A 23,335-nucleotide genomic window follows, 5' to 3' on the forward strand; every position below is an offset into this window, starting at 1 on the left:
GTGTGTGTGTGTGTGTGTGTGTGTGTGTGTGTGTGTGTGTGTGTGTGTGTGTGTGTGTGTGTGTGTGTGTGGTCAGTAATGAGGTGTGACTAGTGTGTGTGTCAGTGAAAGTTGAGTGATCGGCGTAATGAGCAACAGAACATGGGAGGAAAAGAGAGAGCAGACAGGAGGGGGAGAAAGACAGGAGATGTACAGAGAAGGATGTATTAATATCTATTTCATAACGATTGATTACACATCTAAAGGCAGTCTGTGTCTCTGCAAGTTGTTTTTGTTGCTGCTGGATGTTTGATGGGACAGACCAAAGAACGGGTGCTTATAAGGGAAAGTCACGTGTACGACTTCAGGAAACACCAGTGTTGTCGATCTGAAGTTACTCTCAGCTAGAATTATTTCACTTCATTTCTGTCCATTTATGGTTATGATGCATGACTCAAGAAAGAAGACGCATAATATATGAATCAGGATATTGGTATCCAACGATTGGATTTTTTTGTATTACAACCAATACAGCACTTACTAGAGTCTTGTGATACGTCACAATAAATGACCAAAGAATGTTGTTTTGGTTTATCTTTTCCACCGATAAAACACTACTAAGTCTGAAACATGTATTTCGACATGTATGCTTATATAAATAATATAAAGTCATACCTACATATTACAAAGTTTAATATATAGTAAAAAAGAATCGCTGGTGCAATCTTCTTACTTTATAGTTTTTATTTTTATTTTTCAAGGTGCAGAAGGAAATATCTTCATCAGTCCATCAGAGTAAGAAGCCATCTGTGTTGCACCGGCAATTCTTTTTTACTCTCTTTTTCACTATATATATATATATATATATATATATATATATATATATATATATATATATATATATAGTCCCCATAAAATTGTTCTGTTACAGCTTGAGATGCTATCATGACTTCTTGTTTACTTGAGATGTTTCCTCACTAATGATTTACTAGTGTTAGGGTCACGACACTGGAATTATTAGTTTCGATACAATACCTTAAAAAAAATTATGTAATATATGGGTTTGCTTGTATATTTTGCTTTGCCTTGTTCATTTGCCTAAAATCTGAAGTATTTCCAAACAGCCGTCCTGCTGTTTATTATGTCAACCAAAACCAGTCGCAGAAGCTCTGCACTAGCCATCATTAATGAGCTAAAAACAACAAAAACCCGCAAATTGTTAATTCAAGCGGAGTGAATGAGACCAGTGAGTGAGAGGAGGCGGGGCAATGTAGACGCTGCAGCTTTGTGGGTTTCAACTCGCTGTTGGAGAGAAGAGAGAGTATCTTGTGCGGAAAATGAGTATTGAAACTGTTTTAAGAATCACGATAAAAAAAATCTATATTTTTGACACACTACCCTAACTTACACAAAAGTAAAGTTTTACTAACTTAAGATATTTCTGGAGTTTTAATGGTGCAACTCCATTTAGCAAAGGACTAGTTTGAAACGTTTAAAAAGAACATAGAAAGACCTTCAAGCTAATAATTATTGGATTTACAAATTGCTGGTGAAACACTTGTGTGATACTTTTGCGTACTTTTGGCTTGTCTAACTTTACATACGTAAATTTAATTTAATTGAATATCAAGATGACCAAAAAGGAAGTGGGCCAACTGACTGAAGTAATTTTACCCTCCACTACATCTTCCTGGTTTAATCGAAACGGCTCCAGCCAAAAGCTGAAGAATGTGAAACAGAAACAGGACCCTGAAAGACAAACAGACTGATTTCACAGCAGAAACCCATCAGTCTCTGTGCAGGACTTCACCCATTTAGAAATGTAAACATATATGCACGAGAACAAGGAACAAAGTCCATCTCTCAAGTCTCTTCCTCCGTCTGTGTGAATATGGGTTAACAACTTGTATTTGTCCTCTTTCCGGTGGTCAAAGTGTTACCTAACAATAAAGCAAGGCATTGCTTGTTACAGAACAAGACGAGGCGCTCTGCATCCTATCAGTCCAGCAAAACTCTCACCCCCTCTGTCTGGCTACACTGTTGTTATCAGCAGATATGGAGGAGGTAAGGAATGAAAGAGTGCAGCTGCAAGTGTTTGTTGTGTCAGTCTGCTCTGGTTGGCTCTGCTCTTGCATAGCTCCTTATCACACTTCAAACAGCTCTTGCTCCCACAGACTGGTATCTGCCCACTTCTATTCTACTTCTGTATCATTCACTCCCAATTCATTCTCCATTTTGTACAGGTTTATTGTCCAAGTCTGGTCAGGTTAGGGCCTGTAACGTACATCTAAATAGTACATCTACTTCAACCTGCTCTTTTCTGTTCTACTTTCTTAAATTCTGCTTTGTTCTAGTCTGTGTAGAATACAACTTCTATGGTATATTGAGAGGAAAAGTTAAGCTATAAGACGAAATACTGGTGACAGTAACACTCACAGAGCTCTTTTATGTCTAATTTGTAGAGCAAATCCAAAAATGTATAACTGCATATCTGCATGTCGAGCCATATTGTAAGTAGTAGTTGCTTCACCTCTCAAAAAAAACTGCCAAATGGTAAGAAATTGCAACCTTGCGAAGCTAACAGCCATGAAAACCGACTGGTAGCAATACTACCCTGGTTGTTAGCACTGATGTTCAGCAGCGACCTCATCGCTGGATTCAATTTCCATTTACAGGGCTCATGAATTTAAGGTGATCTGATTCAGTATATGGCAACTAGAAATGCTGCCACTGTTCATGGTCCAAATCTTGGGAAAAAAAATCAATTTCACTTCTGTTGTGCTCATATTTTACACATTATTCAAAACAGACAACGATGCTTTAAAACAATTTCATAAGATGATTTTTCACGTTTACAAATCTTCCTTGAACACACATATAAAAAAGGTCCAGAGAAAGCTTTCTATATTAGCATTCTGAAAAAGTCAACAAAGAAAAATTGTATCATAGTCCCAAGATACATTAAGTTTTTAAAACATGCTTCATTATACTCTAATAACACACTAAATTCATATCACAGCAGCCAAGAAAAATAATTCACAATTCACTTACCAAGTCAGGACAGAGTGGGTTTGTCATAACAGCCATGGAGTGAAAAAAACGTGGAAAACTGTCTTCGTCAAGCCCACTCTTTGTCCACAGTGTCATTTAGAAGACGTTTGTCTTTCCAATTTGTTTTCATAAGTATGTGAAGGTTTTGTACTCTTTTAATGCGTTGGTTGCAAGTTGTATTTTCTGATTCTAAGAAAAACCAGGCAATATTATTAATGTGACTCATGTTCTGAGAAATCCCAGACAAGAGGGCTACATATTCAGTAGCTTTCCTGGTACAAACTCATCATATAACCTTTAAATATAGAAAAAACTATTTATTTTTTATTTTTTTTACATGCAAACATGCAAAAAACAGGCAAAAAAGCAAAAGCTTTGTGTATGTTTTTGTGTTCATATATTTAAAAAGGTCCCATGACATGCTGCTCTTTGGAGGCTTTTATATAGACCTTAGTGGTCCCCTAATACTGTATCTGAAGGGGCAAGGTGGAGAGTTGGGGTGTGGCCTTGACCAACTGCCACTTTGCTCGTTTGAAAGCCATGATGTCTCTCTCTCATGGGTGGACCAAATTCTCTGGGCGGGCAAAGCAGAGAAAGGGGAGGTAACCTTCCAGATCAGCCCATCTGAGCTTTCATTTTCTCATTGCTCGGTTTACACCTATCGCCATTTCTAGCCACTGGGTGACCATAGGCAGGTGGGGGGAATGCATATTAATGTTAAAAAACCTCATAAAGTGAAATTTTCATGTCATGGGACCTTCAAGACAACAGACACAAAATGCTCTAAAATCTTCAACTCTTCACTGACTCACAGAACAATCACAACATTGTAAAAAAAACTAAAAAAGAAAAAGCATCACTAAACTCGAGCTGTTTGAACTTCAAAACATGCTCAGTTTAACTTCAATGAAATCTGGCATCTTTAAAGAGATAGAATACACCAAAGGGATATGTCCACTTTCTGACATTATTAGGCAGAGCTGCGGATAAAACCAGAGCAAGTCTTCAACAACTTTAAATGATAATATAAGAGATCATTTCAACAATTGAGCTAAGTTATGGGCATAAACACTGGTGATACAAGGTGCTTTGTATCAAGAGTAGTGCTGCCATCTATGACATTATGGGTCAGATTAAAATCTAGGAAGAATCAAGTAAATCTTGAGTATATCTAAAGAATGCTAACAGCAGTTCTTTATGACTGGCTTGGCTAGTGCTATGTAAAATTGTATTACATTGAGTACATTTACATGCACACCAATATTCCACTATTATTCTGAATATGACAATATTCAGAATTTGATACAGGTCATGTAAACAGCATATTCCAGTTGGATATTCCGAATAAGGCCTTTTTCCGAATATAGCATTTTCCGATTAAGACATATGGGGTATTCCGGTATTATTCAGGTTTTAGAAGCATGCTTTGGACATGTATACAGCGCATTACCAATACGCGTCTCAATCGGGGTTTTTACCCCAGTTTACGGCCTTTTGCCCGTTTACGGCTTATGGTCAGCTCTGTGCATTACTATGGTTGCTGTACACCAGGGCTCTTCAACAGGGGGTCCGGGACCCCTAGGGGTGTCCTCAGAGTCAATGCAGGGGGGCCTCCAAATTATTGTTAATTTTTGAAAGTTCTTTTCAAAAAATTAAAAAGTCCTAACATGAATCCAACATATTATTAGCAAATATAAATCCCCACTGATGATAGGCTTTCTGGCCTATAGGTAAGGCAGTCACTAAGGCCATACACATTTCATCCTGAGGATTCACTGTGCCACATGCATGTTTAACATTAAAACATGATTGATAAAATCATGCCAACAATTATTTTAATAATTTAGTATTCTATGCATAAAAGGTATGTAAAAAGGATTCAATCAAGCCAACAGTTTGCAAGGCTGCAGACCCGATAAGTAGAAGGAACACAGCTACTTTTAAACATTATCAAAGACTTGGATATCAACAGGTTTTAGGATATGCGCACACATCGCTACGCCGACCTTTTCAAGAAGCTGGTTTAGGAATGAAAGTGGGATGCTGTGTTCGCACGGTCCAACAAGTTCGCCACTGCTGGTAAACTACGAAAAACTTTTATTATGCACAGCTACATGTAAACGGGAATATAAGTGGAATATTCACTTTCATTAGCCATGTAAACAGCTTAGTCGGAATTTCGTCTTTTTCGGAATAAGGGCAAAAACCGGAATATTACGTAGGGCAAACAAATAAAACGGTACTGAGAAAATTGACATTGGCATTTAAGGTTTCCCACCAGTAGTTGTACAGTAGTTGTGCCATACAAGTACAGGAGAATCCACTTGGATCTATTATTAGCAACTGAAGATAGATCCTCTAACAGCAGATTATTTTGCTATAAGCCGACATGAAATAAAATCCCTGCCATGCCCATGGCCTGTTGTATGAAGTCCACATTGATATGATTTAACATCAACAGCTGACCATCACCACCAGTAATGATGAAATAATTATGCTTAGGTTATACACAAAGCTAGAAGTGAGCTCACTAAAAACCTGCACTCGCTCTCCTCCTTTTTCACTCCCTCTCCCACTTCTGCTGCCTCGATTAAAGTCACCCCCCCTCTCTCCTTCAATATCTCTTGCTCTCTTTGGACCACTAACCTTGATTCACTGTTCTACTCGACTCTGCCTCAGGCTGGGACATGCATTCTCACACACACACACACACACACACACACACACACACACACACACACACACACACACAAAAAAAAAAAAAAAAAAAAAAAACAACACAAACACACACACACACACACAGATTTACAAACAAACACACAGGGACATACACTGAACAGGGGATATACACATGTACTTGACCATGGTAAAGTAGAAGTGGTTAGTTTGGGGCCTGTGTGAGGAAAAGTGTGGCTAACCGAAACCACATGTGGCTGACTTTCTCTCGCTCCATCCAGAGGTATGTGAGCCTCTGGTGTGTGTGTGTGTGTGTGTGTGTGTGTGTTTATGTGTGTGTGTTTGTGTGTGTGTGTGTTTTTTTTTTTTTTGTGTGTGTGTGTTTGTGTCTGGCGGGGGGGGAGGTGTGATAGCAAACGGCAGAAGGAGAGAGAGTTGTGGCTTGACTTTAACCTTTATTTATCCAGGGAACCGTTGTGTTGAGCCATGCTGCTATACTTTCACAAGGTTACACGCTTGGGAGCGGTCCCACTGTAACTACAGGTTTCTGCTGGTGACCACTGCAGCAGTGCCACTCGATCCGTCAAAAGTGCTTTGCTCAAGAGCAAAGTCACAACAAGTACAAAGTAGTACTTAACGAAGCCACGGTATACATCTGAATCGCTGTTTATATGTAAAATAGGACACTGAACACTTGGTTTTTCAAAATGTGTCAAATCTAAATGTTTGCATCCAAAGCTCTCTTTTGTTTCTTCCATCTAAGTTTCTGTGTAGCAAATCGTCAAAATAAGGGATGTCACTGTATTTTGCTTATACAGTCCAATGACAACATCAGTAATTTAAATGTGAGTTATGGTAACTCTTAAGTACAGCTAATGATAATTCCAAGGTTGCTGCTTGATTAAACTGACCCTCAATCAAATCAACATTCAACCTTCAAATTAGTTTTTATCTAGTCTATATCCACGACGTTTCACTTCCAGGATTGCTCCGGTGCCGCCGGAAATTCCGCCAGATGTCCGTTACCTTCCGCTTTCTTTGTGTTGGAATTTTAAACTCCGATGGATTTCTGAGGACTATGGTTAACTGCTCCTCAGATCTCTGCAGGGTAAATCCAGACTGCTAGCTAGACTATCTGTCCAATCTGAGTTTTCTGTTGCACGAATAAAACAACTTTTGAATGTACACATGTTCCACCAAATCAAGTTCTTTCCTGAGGCTATTTTGCAGCGGCACCGTGGCTCTGTCCGGCACTTAGCCCGCCCATGATGATTGTGATTGGTTTAAAGAAATGCCAATTAACCAGAGCACGTTTTTCTCCCATCCCGGAAGGCTGTGTGGACTAGCCAGACTCTCCTCTGCAGGAAGGTCTGGGAAAGCGAGACTAGCTTTCATCTAACAAAGTTACTCAGCACTTCCTGGAAAAGGATGTGACATCATGATTCCGATGTGGGTGATGAATAAATATGAGCAGATGATCAAAAGCTTTTAAAAACTGTGAATGGGAGCAATGCTGCAGTTTAAGGTAAATAGAGACCATTTTCAAACACAATGCCTTAGGGTTTATATTGGCTAATTTGCTAACGGAGCTAGCCTGAGTTCACACCGAAACAGAAAACATATCCTTGAATCGGTCAGTTGAATGGGCTTCAATTGAAGTTGCAGGAATTGTTGCTTGACTGCACCTTTTTACTGTTGTAGTCTTTGACATAAACATGCCAATGGAAACTCACGCCTCATGCCATGCTTGTGACCTATGCATGAGCATACGAGAGCCTTGTGGGACATGCAAATTTATCTGCAATTGGCTTGCAAATCACTTTTGTGAAACAGGCCCCTGGGTAACATGACTCTGGCATAACTAGATTACAACTAGATTAGCTATTTTTGCATTGGTCATGTACTTTGGGGAAAATCGCTGGCTAATGATCATACAGAAACTTGAAGGTTACAATAAACAGATTGTCATTGGAGCTTTTCATCTAAAGAATCCCCATTGAGAACTCAACTCTCAGACTGCAGTAGTTCTGTTTCAAGCCTGTACTTGACTTCATATAGCTCACTTTGTAGCAAGAGACTAAGCCTACAAGACAGAGCGACGCTGTGTGTTAAGGTAGTATTGTGTGCATGTGTTTGTGTTTGTGTCTGTGTATGTGAGGATGAGTGTAAGAGACAGTTTATGTCATGGGGAGGTAGAGTTGTATCTGCTAACCGTTACTCCAACAAGACAGCTCGCTTGGCTGATACACACACACAAAACAAACACACAAATGAGATGCACACGCAGACACTTTATTTACCTTTGGCCCAATATAGACATAGTGACAGTTAACCTAGCCACTTAATACAAAGCGACAGACTTATATTCGGGGGGGGGGCAAGTGTGAGTCAAATTTAATCTGGCTGAACGGAAAACAGAGCAGAGAGAAAACACTAACAAAAGCATTCCAGAAAGTGGGTAAGAAAGAAAGCAAGATACAGAAAAGGAAGGGGAGAGAGAGGCCTTGACGTGATACCAAAGAGGGGGGAGAATGTTTTGTGCCAGCATGACACTGTAGAGAGGAATCTGTTATTTAGTTTTTTTGAGCTATCAGATAAAATCCTTGTTTTGTTTGGTAGCTATACTAACTGACATCAACTGGCAATGGTTGAAGTAAAGTACGCTTACTTTGGTTGCTATAATAGAGTATTTTTTGTTTATTTTACTTTAAGTTTTCCTAAAAACTGGTTCCAGCTTTTCAACTGTGAGAATGTGCTGCTTTTATCCGTTTTATATCATTGTAAATTGAATATCTTTGGGTTATGGACTATTGGTTGGGCAAAACAAGCAATCCGAGGACCTCACTTTGGGCTTTAGGCAATTCTAATGGACATTTTTTAGTATTTGTAATCAATTAATCAAGAAAATAATTAGCAGAGTCATCCTAAATTTCTACATTTGTGTATTTATTTTCTCATGTTGTCTTACTTTGTCCTGTTTAATTACAGTAAGAAGAGTTTAGGACACTGGGCTGTTGGCCGATTCGTTGGTTGAAGCTCGGGTTAGATGTCAGTGCTTTTGTAGCTATTGAAAATTGCAGTATGAGTAAATTTAGGTTAGTAAGAGATTCATTATGTCTGTGATTCAATAAATGAGGCTTACTGTCCAGTTATAATAAGTAACAATAATTTTAAATCAAACTCACTTTTAACTTATTCTAAAAGTAAACTGTAATCTTCTTATGTTCCTCTTGTTCCCATGTAACTCCTATGTGTATAGCTCCTTTAACAATTACAATTTCCACCTTAAACATAATCTATGCACTTAATCCCTGTAATTCAACATCATTCAGTCTGGATTTGGGAACACAAAATCCCACCCTTGATTTTGCTGTGGGTCTTTAGAGGGGGAAACACTAAAACTCAAGAGAGTTTGAGGAGAAAAGGGGGAGAGAGGTAGGATGAAGAGGGGGGAAAAAGGGGGAGCTGGAGGTGGGGAGTGGGAGGAGGAGAAGGACGAGAAAGAGGGAATAAGGAGAACATGAGAAGGGGGGAGGGTTTGATAAACGTTGTGTTGCTTTGTTTAGGCTAGCGGGCCATAAATTCCAAGGAATTGGAGGGAGGAGGACTGGAAGAGGGGAATGAGGTAAAATAACCGTTAGGAGTAGTTTGGATATGTTTAGCAAAAAAAAAAAAAAAAAAAAAAAAAAAAAAAAAAAAAAAAAAGGAGAGAAAAAAAAAAAAAGAGAGTTTGTTTGACTAAACTGACTGATTTCGCTCGACTCCACCAGACACGGTTGAGTCTGTACAGTATCAACACTGCTGGGGAGAGTGATAGTGTGTGTGTGTGTGTGTGTGTGTGTGTGTGTTGTACTAGTCAGTATCAACATAAAGAAGGTGAAATACTTTCACAATAAGAATCTCACAGCTACCCCCGAAGAAAATGAATGTCCTATTTTGGTGTTTTTTTTGGTTCACATGTTGCTCTACAGCGGTGTGTCTGTTGGAAATTTCACTGCACTGCCTTCTTAACACTTACAGTGGAAAGGACACATTGTTTGCACCATTCAAAAACATTTGTTTAGTGGTGCTTTCCTAAAAACAGAAGTGACTTGGGAAAATACGGTCTCAGTAGGTGTCCTGACGCTACAATCTATAGAAAACGTGGAAAAACTATTGTTTAGTTCCATGAATGCATGGAAATAAATCAGAAACGCAGAAAGGTATTAACTGGCCCGTCCCAACTGTCAGTTGAAGCCATTGGTGGTGCTGCATATGTTATTTTGTTGTAAGCCAGTAACATACTATGATGTTTACACATCATTTGCGACCCGAGACGTATACATTGCAGTTGCAAAGGCCCATTCAAGACTACCAAGCAGTAATTCTGGAACCAGCAAATGTTTGGCATTTTGGGTTGGTAAATAACTTAAACGGTTACTCAATATTAAAATTTGTTGTCAATTCATCTGCTGTCAATCACTTGGTTAATTAACGTTTCATCGCTTTTATTTTACTTAAATTTTGAGTCATTGGGCTCAGCTCTCAGTAAAACATCTATACCAGTCAAGTGGAAAACAATATCAAACATGAATGGGGAAAGAGATATTATTGTTTTGTTTGAAAACAAAGGTTAATGACCATCATATATTAACTAGCTATTTACAAGCTCAAAAGACATATTAAGCATCACGGAGATCAGTTTTGTTTGGGCGTTCCAGAATGTTAGCTTCTCTGTGTTGCCAGATCTCGCTAGACATTGGTCTTGAGTAGAGATGCACCGAATCCAGGATTTGGGGATATTGGGCTTTTTGACGGGATTCGGTTTCTGCCGAACCGTAGAATTCTTTCCACCGAACCGAACCCTACGCTTACACCGCACACGCTACGCTGGTCGACGTAATGTAGGTGGACCGTTCAATGTAGTAAGCTGTGAGAAAGTGAAAATGGAACTCACGAGCAGAAAAAGCGCCACCCGGCAGCACCCCCAGCCAAAAGAAAGCGACACAAGCCGAGCCATACGCCCAACCCGCAACGCCGATCTGTCCCGCGGCGGCAAGGACCCCAAACAACACACTACATCGCCGCTGCCAAAACACCTCCGCATGAAACATCCGAAAGAATATGAGCCACCCATGAAGGAATCCACAAACGGCAGCCAAAAACGCAGCAACCCCAGGTACAGCAAAGGAAGGACAGTCACAGCTAAAAACTTGTGCTAACCAGACAGACAGTCTCTCCCCGTTAGCTTTCTAATTTCACCCACCCAACATGCCTTCATCATACACTGGTTAACGAAAATGTGCCAAACAAAATTGTCAATCATCTGGCGATAGCAATGTGCTTTCCTACGATGTGAAAAGAGCGTGTGAATTCGACATTAAGTTGTTACATTTGTAAGGTATTTTATTGTGTAACCTCTCAGTTGAAGGTTAAGAGGAAGTTACAGTAAGCATAGAGCTTTTATTGTGACGGGAAAAACGAAAGTGAATAAAGTGTTGTATTTTCTGACGGTTGACTGTGTTGGGGTGGAATAAAGTGAGACGTGCTGTGCCGTGCCGTCTTGGTTCCGGCAATGGAAGCCTGTGTCTTTATTTTAAAGCCAAACCTGAGTCTAGACAATATAAGAAACCCTCGGTTACAAATTTAACTATTTTAGAGGCTGTGGACGTTGTTTACTTCATTAATGTGTTTACTGTGTTAATGGACTGAGGATGGGAGTAGGATTCAGTATTCGGTTTCGGATTCGGCGGCAGAATCTTAACCAGTGGATTAGGTATCCTGCGCCACCCACCACCACAAGTAAATTCTATATATATGACTTTGCCATAGACAGAAATCAAGGCTGCAGAGGACCAACCAGAAACCTGACAGACAGATGTTCAACATTTAAATGTCTGCAAACTCCCACACAGAGCCTGTCTGTTGGAGTGATTGACTGTAGGTGCGTATACGTGTACGCAAATGCTGTCAGGCTGGCCATGTGTCTGCAGTCATCTAGTCATCTGCAGGCAGCAGGGACACACACAGGTGGGCTGACAGACAGATAGACCAGAGGACAGATTAGGATGGCAGACAGACAGATTAAAAAAAAAAAAAAAACTGTGTAACATAATTTATATATAAATAAAAAAGGTTGCTCTGGATAATCTGATAGAAGATTTAAATCTCTGCTTACACAGACAGACAGAGGACCAGCATCGTGGTGATGTGAAGATACATGGCAGGGGATGGAGATAATAATCTTAATGGACTGGTCATCTGTCTGTGAGCCCCTGATTCACTCACACACACACACACACACACACACACACACACACACACACACACACACACACACACACACACACACACACACACACACACACACACACACACACACACACACACACACACACACACACACACACACACACACACACACACACACACACACACACAAAAAAACACACACACACACAGAGGAGGGTTTATATATCTCGAAAGCTTTTTACAGCTCTTGAACTAAAATCAGCTTAAAGAGCGGAGGAGAGAGTTATTGGAAAGGAGTGTAAGAACAGTAAAAATAGTGTCCTTTTAGATATCAGGATGAACATACTGTGGCTGAAAGTGACTGTAGCAGAATGTCCTCTGGGATTTTATCATGAGACTACACACAGAGATCAGGAATGAGACTTGCTATGGTGTACTGCACAGAGATTGCTTATGGCTACTTTTGTGTGTGTGTGTGTGTGTGTGTGTGTGTGTGTAGCTTCATGACAGATGTCGTCTTAACTGGACTAATGGAAACCACTTCAGCCACTGCCTATAGCTACAAACACAACAGATACACAAGAGCCCTTTGGCCAAGTCTATACGCCCAGTCCACCTGAAGGCTAACATGAAGAGGCTCAACCCTTCTCACACACACACACACACACACACACACACAGTCACATTTACTCAACATACAGACAAACCAATGCCTAAAGTAAAAACAAAACAAAGAGCCTTTGTTTCTGTATTAAACAAATTCTAATGTTAGCTGTCACTTTGATTTGTTTAACTGTCATCTTAATTTGTCTAAAGTGTTTTTAAGGAGCTTGAGGGTAACAAAATTAGCCCCAGCAATGACACTAAAAAGTCATACTTCAAATGATCTTCCTATTTAAATTCTCCTTTCAAAGACAGTTTTTGAGCAATTTATCTTTATAACGTAGTTGATAGTAGAGAAAGACAAGAGAGGGTGAGAAAAAAAAAGTGTGAAAGGTAGAGCTGGGCAATATATCGATATTATATTGATATTGTGATATGAGCCTGGATATCTTCTTAGTTTTCGGATATCGTGATATGGCATAAGTGTTGTCTTTTCCTGGTTTTAAAGGCTGCAGTAAAGTGATGTCATTTTCTGAACTTACCAGACTGTTCTAGCTGTTCTATTATTTGCCTTTACCCCAGTTAGTCATTATAGCCACATTACTGATGATTACTTAACTAAAATCTCATTGTGTAAATATTTTGTGAAAGCACCAATAGTCAACACTACAATATCGATATCGAGGTATTTGGTTAAAAATATTGTGATATTTGATTTTCTCCATATCGCCCAGCCCTAATGAAAGGACAGATTTTAAGCTAGGACGCTGGGTTACACTTTAGCCAACTGAGTCACCAGAATTCCCCAACACTCTCTGTGGTTTGGCTTGACCCCTGTATCGTCAAACATTTACCCAAAAGGCAGGACAATGGTTACAGGAAAACTGGAGATTTAGTGTAACGTTTCTGCCCCAAGGTTGACACTAACCTTCATAATAGTGTTATAGTTAATTTGTGCTATTAATAGCAGAGTTTCCTGCAGTGCAGGACTTGCGCAAAACAACATATCAAGGTAAGTTGCAAAAGCCTCCTACAGCTTACCAAATAAACATGATTTTTTTTACATGACTCATTTCAAAGGCTTGTCTCTGAGTGTGACCGAAAGTGTACACAGAAAGTAGCCACTGGGAACGGCCATTATGGCTAACTGCATATCATTCTTCTTATTATATTCATGTTACTGGATAGAACTGTGAATTGAATCATTATGATAATTGTTTATTAGTGGAAATAAGTCCTTTGATGTTTGGATAGTAAGTTCACTTACTTAGATAACTTAGATAAGTCATGTTTCTACAAAAAAGGTTATTGACGTATAGCATAAGAGAACAGAGAAAGACAGCTTGGATATTTACAAATGTTCCCTTTTAGAAAGAACCTCAGTGGGATTTGAATTCTGAAGGGAAATTTTAAACTCGACTGGAGCAGGAGGATGTGAATATACTATGATCAGATCTCGGTCCTTCTTTGGAGTCATGAGTTTTTCAATATATTATAGTAACATTACAGAACTGGCTTTCGAAGGGGTTTGCATCTAAGTTGATTTTGTCCCTATAAACTAGAAATGAATGGAGAATGTGGTAAATCTACAGCCAATCAACCAAATCAAATTACAGATGGACTAAATCGAACCATATCCTTTAAAACACTACACCTTTATTAATTTCTACCTCATCTACAAACTATCAGGTAAGAACTCACAGAGCAATAAAAGTAGTTACAAACACCTCCTGTCTCAGGGACTGAGTATTTTATACAGAGATTAGTGAGAGCAGATGTAGAACCTGCCAAAACCACTTTCAAAAACCTGTCCTGCTTAATGTGAACTGGCAGTATTTCTGCCTCGCTGGGCTTTCATTAGGTTTCTATTATTTTTGTATAAAATAATTTGCCTTTTGGAGCATAGCACTCCAAATCCTGTTTGACTCTGACACACACATACACAACCAAAATGTAAAAAAGAAATCAAAGCTTATTTTTTTCAGTTTTAAAGGATTAACCAGAATGTGACCTTCACTGTCGATTTTTATTTGCCTTTGATTTTTGTAAATAAAACACATAAACATCATATTTGCTTTGATTTTTGTCAGAGCAAAGCCTTGTGGGATACCAAAATCCACTACACAGTGATCTCTCTGCAAGTCTCTGCAGTGTGAAATATCTGTGGTGTATATTTACTAACCTGTCACTTTCACAACAAAAAAACAACTCCCTCATTAACAACCATCCGCTGTGAGTGTTTAAATGTGAAAGAGAGAAAGACATAGGGGGGAGGGAAGATAGAGGATATGTGTGAGAGGATGTGTGGTCATTAAAGTGGACATTTAGAAGAGAAGAAGAAGAAGAAGAGGTGTGGTCGGCTACAGCAGAAACAAAGTTTCTCCGAGCTCCTTTATTAAAGACCAGGCTCAACTAAACAAACAGCACCTGGAAACTTCAAACCTCCCGACAGCTGTCTAGCTACACGGCGACAGACAGAGACAGACAAACACAGCAGGGGAGACACACAGACAAATGGCATGTAGATTAACAAACAGACAGGTTGGCAGAGTCACACAAAGACAGACAACAGCAAACCAGCAAGAGCACTTTAAATATGCTATCAATTAAAATCAAGTTAGTCATTGTAGAAATTATTCCCAGGGAGCAAATACGTAGCTGTCGACAAATCTCTATGACGCACTGAAACTATTTCGACATTTAACATAACAGTTCCAGCGACAATCAAATAGTTCATGATATACTAAACATTTTCATACAGTCTAAATATCACTGCACATCAATACTGGCTTAATAAGGTGTTGGCAATATTTCAAAAGATGGTGTACTGGTGTGTAAAGGTGAGATTGCTTATCAGGTGCATTAACAACTATAAATGAGCATTGAGTCCAAATGGTAAATAGTTAGTAAAGACACATCGGTTAAAAGATGAAATGACTTTGGATGAGAAAAAAAAACTAATTAGATCACAACAACGGATATCTACACATTGAAAAGAGAACTTTAAGTGACAGTTAAGGTGAAGATGGTGGGCTAACGATGACGGCACTAAAGACTACGACAAAGACGACGATGATGACAGATGAAGCTCAGCTCTTGGCTGGCCACTCGTAACTCACCCTTCTCAGCGCGCCCCATGTGAGCTGGGTCCAACAGAAGCATAGCAGAGAATAATAAGACAGAGTTAGATTGGATAGCATGCACAGGTGTATAGTCACATACACAAGAGAAAAGCTGTGTTTTTTTTTTACGATTGAACATACTGTATCTCTACGGATCCACAAAGGACTATACCCTCTCAGTTGCAGGGCGGCAGCCGGCAACTAACAATTATTTTCTTTATTATGACCAAAATATAATCATTTTAACATTACGTAAAACAGAGAAAAGATGAAAATCCTTACAATTGCGGAGCTGGAACTAAAGACTGTATGGTATTTTGCTTGAAAAATGACTTGAAGCTATTGAACATCAATACTTTTTTTTGGTAGTGTGTCCATAGCACCAAGTATCAAAAACTGTCCACTATCAAAAGCTAACACCAAACCTCCTCTTTTATACATACTTTTATTTACTTATTCTGAACAGACCGACAAATCATTTTGCCCATTTTAGATTGTATTTCATATAGATACAGTTATTGTGTGGCTGCTTGTGTATGGACAACATCAGAGACGTCTGGTGTTGTCTATTATGTCTATTGGCTATGAAAGCAAAGCATGTTGTAGAAAATATCTTGCCTAAATTGCCTTGCCTTAAGTTTGATTTACAGTTGTATTTGAAGGGGTTACAGCAGCAACCAAATGCACCAACAGCTTCAGAAATCATATAAAATATATGAAAACACATACTAATGAAAATATAACCTCCCATTTGACATACACACAAAAATCTGTATCAAAAGTAGGGAGGACAATCTGTTGACTTGCACGTTTCCTAACACAAACTCTCACACACGCACACACACACACACACAATGTCTCCATACATATATCATTATCACCACACACTAGACTACACAACTGGTACTAGGGCTGCTCACATCTGTGCGAGTGTGAGGGAAAGAGAGAGTGTGTGTGCGTATACACTGTAATGTAATTAATCAGCTGAGAGTGTTGATTACTTAATCTGTCATTAGCCAGCCATGTGTGTAAGTGTGTGTATATGAGTGTGTATGTGAGGCAGCAGGGTGTTTCTAGGCCCCCTTGTACTGACAGCTGTGACCAGAGCTGAACAGGGCACTGCAGAGATTGATGATACTGGACTAATACCATCATTCATCAGGGATGAGATATTTCAGGGATTGGGATTTGTTTTGGACCGCACTGCCTCCCTTCATTTGCAATGGGACTTTTACGCTTTCTTGGTTCACTTCCTGCTCGCTGACTGATTTACACCCATCACGTAACTGTATTGAAAGGCTAATCTGGACCATAACATTAGGTACATTTCCATCCGCCTGTTTTATGTAAATTTTCAAATTGTGCATAAACTGCCTGAATGGAAGCACCAGAAAAGTTGAAATACTGATTATAAGCTTGTCGGAGATGAAAATGTTGCGATATCAAAGAAGACAAGATGCAATAAAGGCTGATGGAAATAGATTTTTCTAAGACACCTTGATGCTGCAGTACCTGCTTATTCCACTTCCATGTCATGCTGCTTCTAGTATGGATGATAAATATGGTAGCGTTCTCTGACACCTTGTAGACTAGGGCTGCAGCTAACAATTATTTCCATTATCGATTAATGTGCTCACGTAATTCTGTAATGTACCAAATGTCAAAAAGATGACGCCTGCTTAATTTAATTTAATGAATTGCTTAATTTGTCCGACCAACAGTTCAAATCCTAAAGAGATTTAGTTTACAATCATGAAAAACAGCAATGGAATAGCAAGTGAATGTTAAAACTCAAGTGAACTGATACAATCAATCAATTATCAAAATAGGTTGATGAGATTCATTCTCTGTGGATCAACTAATTAATGAATCAATTATAATTTGAAGGTCTATTATAGACTACATGATTAATCAAGAAGATAATCGACAGGTAAACAATTATGAAAATAATCGTTAGTTGCAGCTCTAAATTCTATCTCAATAATTTAATCATCATAAAGATAGTTCATGGAAACGTCCAACGAGTAATATTTCGTATTTTTTTCCCCTGAGACTATCAAAGCATAGGCTACTATTCAGTTTTTGCACAGCATGGTGATGTATGGAAACCTGAATCCCAACCTGTGTCAATCATGTCCTCACTCTCCCTTATTCTTAACACTCAGACAACAGCAAGAGGCTAAAAGGTTGCACCGTCGCTAGTTCCGTTTTCAACACAAACCCTCAAATTCATTCACACACACACACACACACACACACACACACACACACACACACACACACACACACACACACACACACACACACACACACACACACACACACACACACACACACACACACACACACACACACACACACACACAGTCTAATGAGGGATTAGCTAATGAATTCTCTCAACAGATGAATTACATTTTACACACACACGCTTGTGTGCGCACAGACTTCATCCCCAAACGACTGAAGACATGAGCCAGTACTTTCAAAGAGATGTTTTTTTTGGTTGTTTTTAAAAAAAAAACTATCACTGAATTGAAATCCGTGGAAACAGATTGGCTCTGGGTAAAGTGGCGTTTGATTTGAAGAGAAGACATTAAGATGGACAGCGGACTGAAGCATTATTTTTAAAGAGAAAATAAATAAAACAGCCTTTGATTTGGTGCCATTTTAAATGGCACGAGTAGAATGAGGAGGCATTTTCACATGAATCTACATACAATGAGAGGCAAACATTTCACATGCTCATCTTTGTACCACTGTACTCCGGAGGGCTTAAAAGCATCGGCCTCCCTCCTTCTCTTTAAGTGACAGCAACACACATGAGTCGACACACACATTTGCTCAACACACACACACACACACACACACACACACACACACACACACACACACACACACACACACACACACACACACACACACACACACACACACACTGCCGTTTCACAGTCTCTTGAGTGGAAGAGATGCCCACGGCCAAAAACCATTGGTTGCATTTCTTGTTTTTTTTCCCCCCCTCCTCCTCCTCTCCTCTTTTCACTATCACTCTCTTTCTCTCGCCTTTCTGGGGGAAAACACACAATTCTATTTGATCTTCCAAATGGAGCTGAAAAGTAATTATAATTAAACCAACTTGGTTCTAATGTTCAAAATACTAAAATAATTTACAATTATAATTAAACCAGCTCAGATGTGGTGTTCAGTAGCAACGGCCGCCGTCTAATTCGTCTGGAGACACTAATGGAAAACAATTATTTCACTTCATTAAGATTAAAGACGCCTTGAATCTATGTCACAGCTCGATCAGAGAGGAGACAGATTTAGAAAGTTGTCAAATTTACATAAACTCAGTTACACTCGTTCACATTTATTACGCTGACTTTGTAAGAGATAGGCCAAAACAAAGCTGCAGCAAAACAGCGTGATAAGAGAGAAGAGGGAGAGACGGATTTATATAAATGCCATAATTTATAGTTTGACTTTCTAAATGGGAAACTAGAAGATGAAGAAAGAAACGAGACACATTTAGAGAAAAATCGTCTCAAAGTGACTTTGTTCAAATGTGACGGACAGTTTTAAATCCTTGCCACTTTCTTGTCCTTGTCCTTGATTTCTGAGAGCAATGGCTACTGATGCTGCACAACACAAATCTCTCCTGTAATGCTCTGTGATTTCCTTCATTCCTGGCTCCTGATCCAAAAAATCCCCACTTTTTGCGCAGTGACAGTTCACACTGGCTGCGTTAATGATCTGCCTATTAACCCTATCAGCCTAATCAGTTTAACATTTTAAAAGTGCAGTCAGTGATTGAAACAACTGTGAAAATCCAGCATGTGCTGCAAATATCTTTGCACTAAATGCAAGCGCTTTGTTTTAAGTGTGATAAATGAAAAGTCTTCTTAAACTCTGTAATTTGTCATCAATTAGGATTCCCAGTGTATACAGAAAAGGACATGGCGATAACATATCTATCCCTAAGAACTGGGTCCTTTCATTGCAATTAAAGTCTTTTTCCTCACATCTGATTTACTAAAATGACTGTTAATGTTGCTTGGTTTTATCTAATCTTTTTTATTCCGCAACACAACCAACTGCAAGTTCTTTTATTCAACCCCATTTCCAAACTAATGATAGCCCACCTCCCAATATCTTTAAAGCAGCATCCAGTCACTAGTATTTACTTGCTAATTAACAGCACTCAATTCCCAGAGGCCTCAAAGAAATTCCACACATTTCTTACCCAGAGGGCCAAATGGCCACAAGGGAGGGGAGGATGGGGTAGTTACAGGGTGCAGGGCTGGGGAGAGGGGGCGGTAATAAAAACGTTCACAGATGAAGACGTAATTAATGTGTAATTTCTATGCAAATCATTAACAATCTTAAGCGAATAACGAGGCTTTATACTATTTCTGGTTATATTTCCACTTAAATGGAGCTTGATGTGACTTTTATTCCAGCCATATATGGCTTCAGTATTTTGGAGGTCAGCTTTCTAACAGCTGTGTGAGTCTCTCTGTGTGTGTGTGTGTGTGTGTGTGTGTGTGTGTGTGTGTGTGTGTGTGTGTGTGTGTGTGTGTGTGTGTGTGTGTGTCTGTGTGTGTGTGTGTGTGTGTGTGTGTGTGTGTTGGAGTTCAGAGACGAGCAACTGCTGAATGCGGAAATAAAACGCACAGCGGCCACGCAGACAGACACAGCAGGTACAGAGAGTTTGCCTGTGCGGACACCGAGAGCTGCAGAAAATATATACGGACTTTTTGTTTTCTCCGCGTCCGATCAGTTCTGCACCAGCAACAAGGCTATATGATAACTTCGCTATAGGACTTTTGCATTGGCATGGTCCCGGAGCGCATCATGCAGCGCTGTGGCAGTTTTTTCTTCTTCTCCGAGTGCATACGTGTTTCTGCAGACTATAGACGGACGAAAGGGGAGCAGATCGACGCACTTTGCCATGCTGGTTACTGTTTAAATCCTGGAGAAAAGGTGTCAATGCATCTCGAAAAATATAAAATGAAGAGTGTTATTTCACGGACGTTTAATTTACTAAACACTGGGAATGCACACGGTTGCATGTAGTTGAGCTATGATCTATTTTAAGTTTAGGTGCCATCCCTCCTTGCAGATAGTCCATAAAATCACATCTAACGTCATACATTTTCACAGATTTACAATTTGTAAAAAGATGAAACTGGGGTCTTCAGACATAGTAAGTGATCCTCTTCATCTTTTCTCTCCTTAAGTTACATCAAACGGTGCAAAGGACCAAACCCATTTAATCAAACAGGCGATCAGCTTAGAGGCTATATTTCCAACCATTAGGTTTTATTGCATGCAGCGCGAATAAAGTTGGAGCAGAAGAGGATCATTTGGTTTGCAAAGACCGAAAAGCTCTCGGAGCTTGCGAGCCGAACCGACCATTGCCCCGTACAAAAGAGTCCCAGTCCTGTTGTAAGACTTGAAATGCATCACAGACTATAGAGAATTACACCATATTAAAAAAAAAACATTAGTAGGCTACGAGTGTAGAATAAGTAGTAGAATATGAGTCAAACTAATTGCTGAATGCTTTAGATGACTGCACTGAAACACACGATGGAAACACCATAAAGCACAAGATCACTGTGATAAACAGACATAACAAAAGTCATTACTGTGACACTATATGGGTGAATGTTATAGTTATTAGGGGGTAATCTCATGATGTAATATTATAAGGGTGATCTCCGTGCACACAGTAACTTTTTCTCCATCCACGCGCTGCTCGCGAGGCTGCACGGCTGAACGATGTTTGCCCACACTGTACAAGCTCTACACTCTGCTGAGAATACAAGCTCTTAACCGGTAACCCCTCGCAAAAGCTGTGAATGTTGGTCATTGTAGCCTGTTGTGCTTTCGGTCCTCAAATCAGACCATCAGTCCTAAAACACAATAAGAGCCCAAAGAGAAATAATGCAATTAAGTTGTAAACCTAGGTGAGTAGTAGTCATTTGTGCAAGTAAGTGTGCAAGTACCGACCTATGGTTACTTGGCAAACAGTGCCTGAATTCAAACTCGAGCCGACCACCTCACACAGGCTTTTAAATACGACTTGAATGCAACGTTAGGAACATTTTACATTTAAACTGTGACAAAAAGCATCTTCACTCCGCGAATCCCCTGCATGTCTCGCATCCGGGGGTATCTGAAAACAGCCCCAAAGCGATAAAACAAGACACGACGATACATTTTCAACACGGAGGCTAACTTTTCTCCTGCACCTAAACACACACCTGTCAGCGATTCATACGCGTACACAGCTGGAGAAAAATAGTCCAAACTTTTCAAACAGAAAACAATCTAAACTGTCTATTATATATACTATTTTTCCTGTGTTTGTCCTTACCTGTCGGTATCTGACCGGAGACGTTACCAACTGCCGAAAAGAGAAACAGGAGTCCCAGGAATACAGGGAAAAGTGTATCCATGTTTTTAAACGTGGCCGTGTTTGAGTCTGTAACAGTTTCCCCCCGGAAAAGTTTTCCCTGCGACTTTTCTCCTCCTTCTTCTTCTCCTCCGTCTTCTGTCTTCTTTATTTCTCTCTTTAGTTGGTTATTTTCTCCTCCTGTTGTTGTGGATTCAGCCGCCCCATTCTCTCCCGGTTTCTCTCTTTTCGCTTCCTACGGGCTCTCGCGGACACTACACTTTGTTTCACGCGGAGTGAGGGAGCGCGAGAGAGAGAGAGAGAGAGAGAGGCAGAGAAGGAGGGTGAGCGAGCGCAGCAGAGAAAAGTGCGTGACGTCACGAGGTAGGAGTTGACTGAAAAAAATAAAAACACAAATTAGAAGAATGTGTTGTAGCCTATTGTTTCACCTTGACGAGTTTCAACAATAAAATTAGGCTTAAATGTTTATTCATCAATACTAGTGATCTACTAATTAAATGTATATAATAATATAACATTCGGAAAGAGGCCAGATTCTACATGTGGTGAGTACTTTTTTGGTACTTAAAGTACGTTCTGGAGCGCCCGGATAGCTCAGTTGGTAGAGCTGAGGTTTCCTCCTCGACGCAGCGGGCCCTGGTTCGACTCTGACCTACGGCCCTTTGCTGCATGTCATTCTCCCCTTTGAGTTCTTCAGCTGTCCTGTCAATGACGGCCTGAAAAGTGTTCTTTAAAAAAAAAAAAAAGCGTTTTGAATCCTGAGCTTTCACTTGTTACAGAGTTTTTTTTTATTTTGTTGGATTGTTACTTTTACTTAAGTAAAGGATCTGAATACAATGAAGCACATATTTAAATGTGTCAACTTAAAAGTGAATAGGTCAAAGTTGTGTTTTTTACCGTTATTGCAGGTTTAAACATTGCAACACATTCTTGCTAATAAACAGGGGCAGCTCTAGTTGGCTCCCTGGTTCTGACACAAACATATTTATAATTCCTGGCGCAGTCCAGGACCCCTGTTCAGCTCTGGGCCCCCTACCATTCAGCCACCCCCACCACCAAAAGCACTCCTGCTAATAAAGCGTACAGAATAGAATAGAACTGGAAAGAAAAGAATAGAGTCAACCCGCATTTTCTGTAGGAGACACTAGAAAGAAACAGACACAGGGATTTCAAGTTAAAAGGCTATATTTTATTATATGACGATGTTTGTGTTTATGTTATGTATGTATGTCTGTCTGTAAATTGAGCTTATATA

The 23,335-nt window shown here is 39.6% G+C and overlaps 1 protein-coding gene across 23 annotated transcripts in view; it reads right to left on the reverse strand.

The window, feature by feature from the left end:
* Window positions 1-22,366, reverse strand: part of ptprk (protein tyrosine phosphatase receptor type K) — a 114,219-nt gene extending 91,853 nt beyond the window's left edge. For 20 of the 23 annotated variants that reach the window (XM_039781252.1, XM_039781241.1, XM_039781239.1 and 17 more), the window contains exons 1-2: window positions 22,042-22,366; window positions 15,660-15,683 (exon numbers count right to left, since the gene is read on the reverse strand). In XM_039781252.1, coding sequence (XP_039637186.1) covers window positions 15,660-15,683; window positions 22,042-22,123 — 106 coding nt within the window. In that variant the 5' untranslated portion in view covers window positions 22,124-22,366. The remainder of the gene's footprint in view (window positions 1-15,659; window positions 15,684-22,041) is intronic. The other 3 variants (XM_039781251.1, XM_039781234.1, XM_039781243.1) reach the window with 2 other exon arrangements.
* Between the last annotated feature and the right edge of the window lie 969 nt (window positions 22,367-23,335).

Source organism: Perca fluviatilis, chromosome 18, assembly GCF_010015445.1.
Source record: "Perca fluviatilis chromosome 18, GENO_Pfluv_1.0, whole genome shotgun sequence".
In the NCBI taxonomy this organism is placed as follows: Eukaryota; Metazoa; Chordata; class Actinopteri; order Perciformes; family Percidae; genus Perca; species Perca fluviatilis.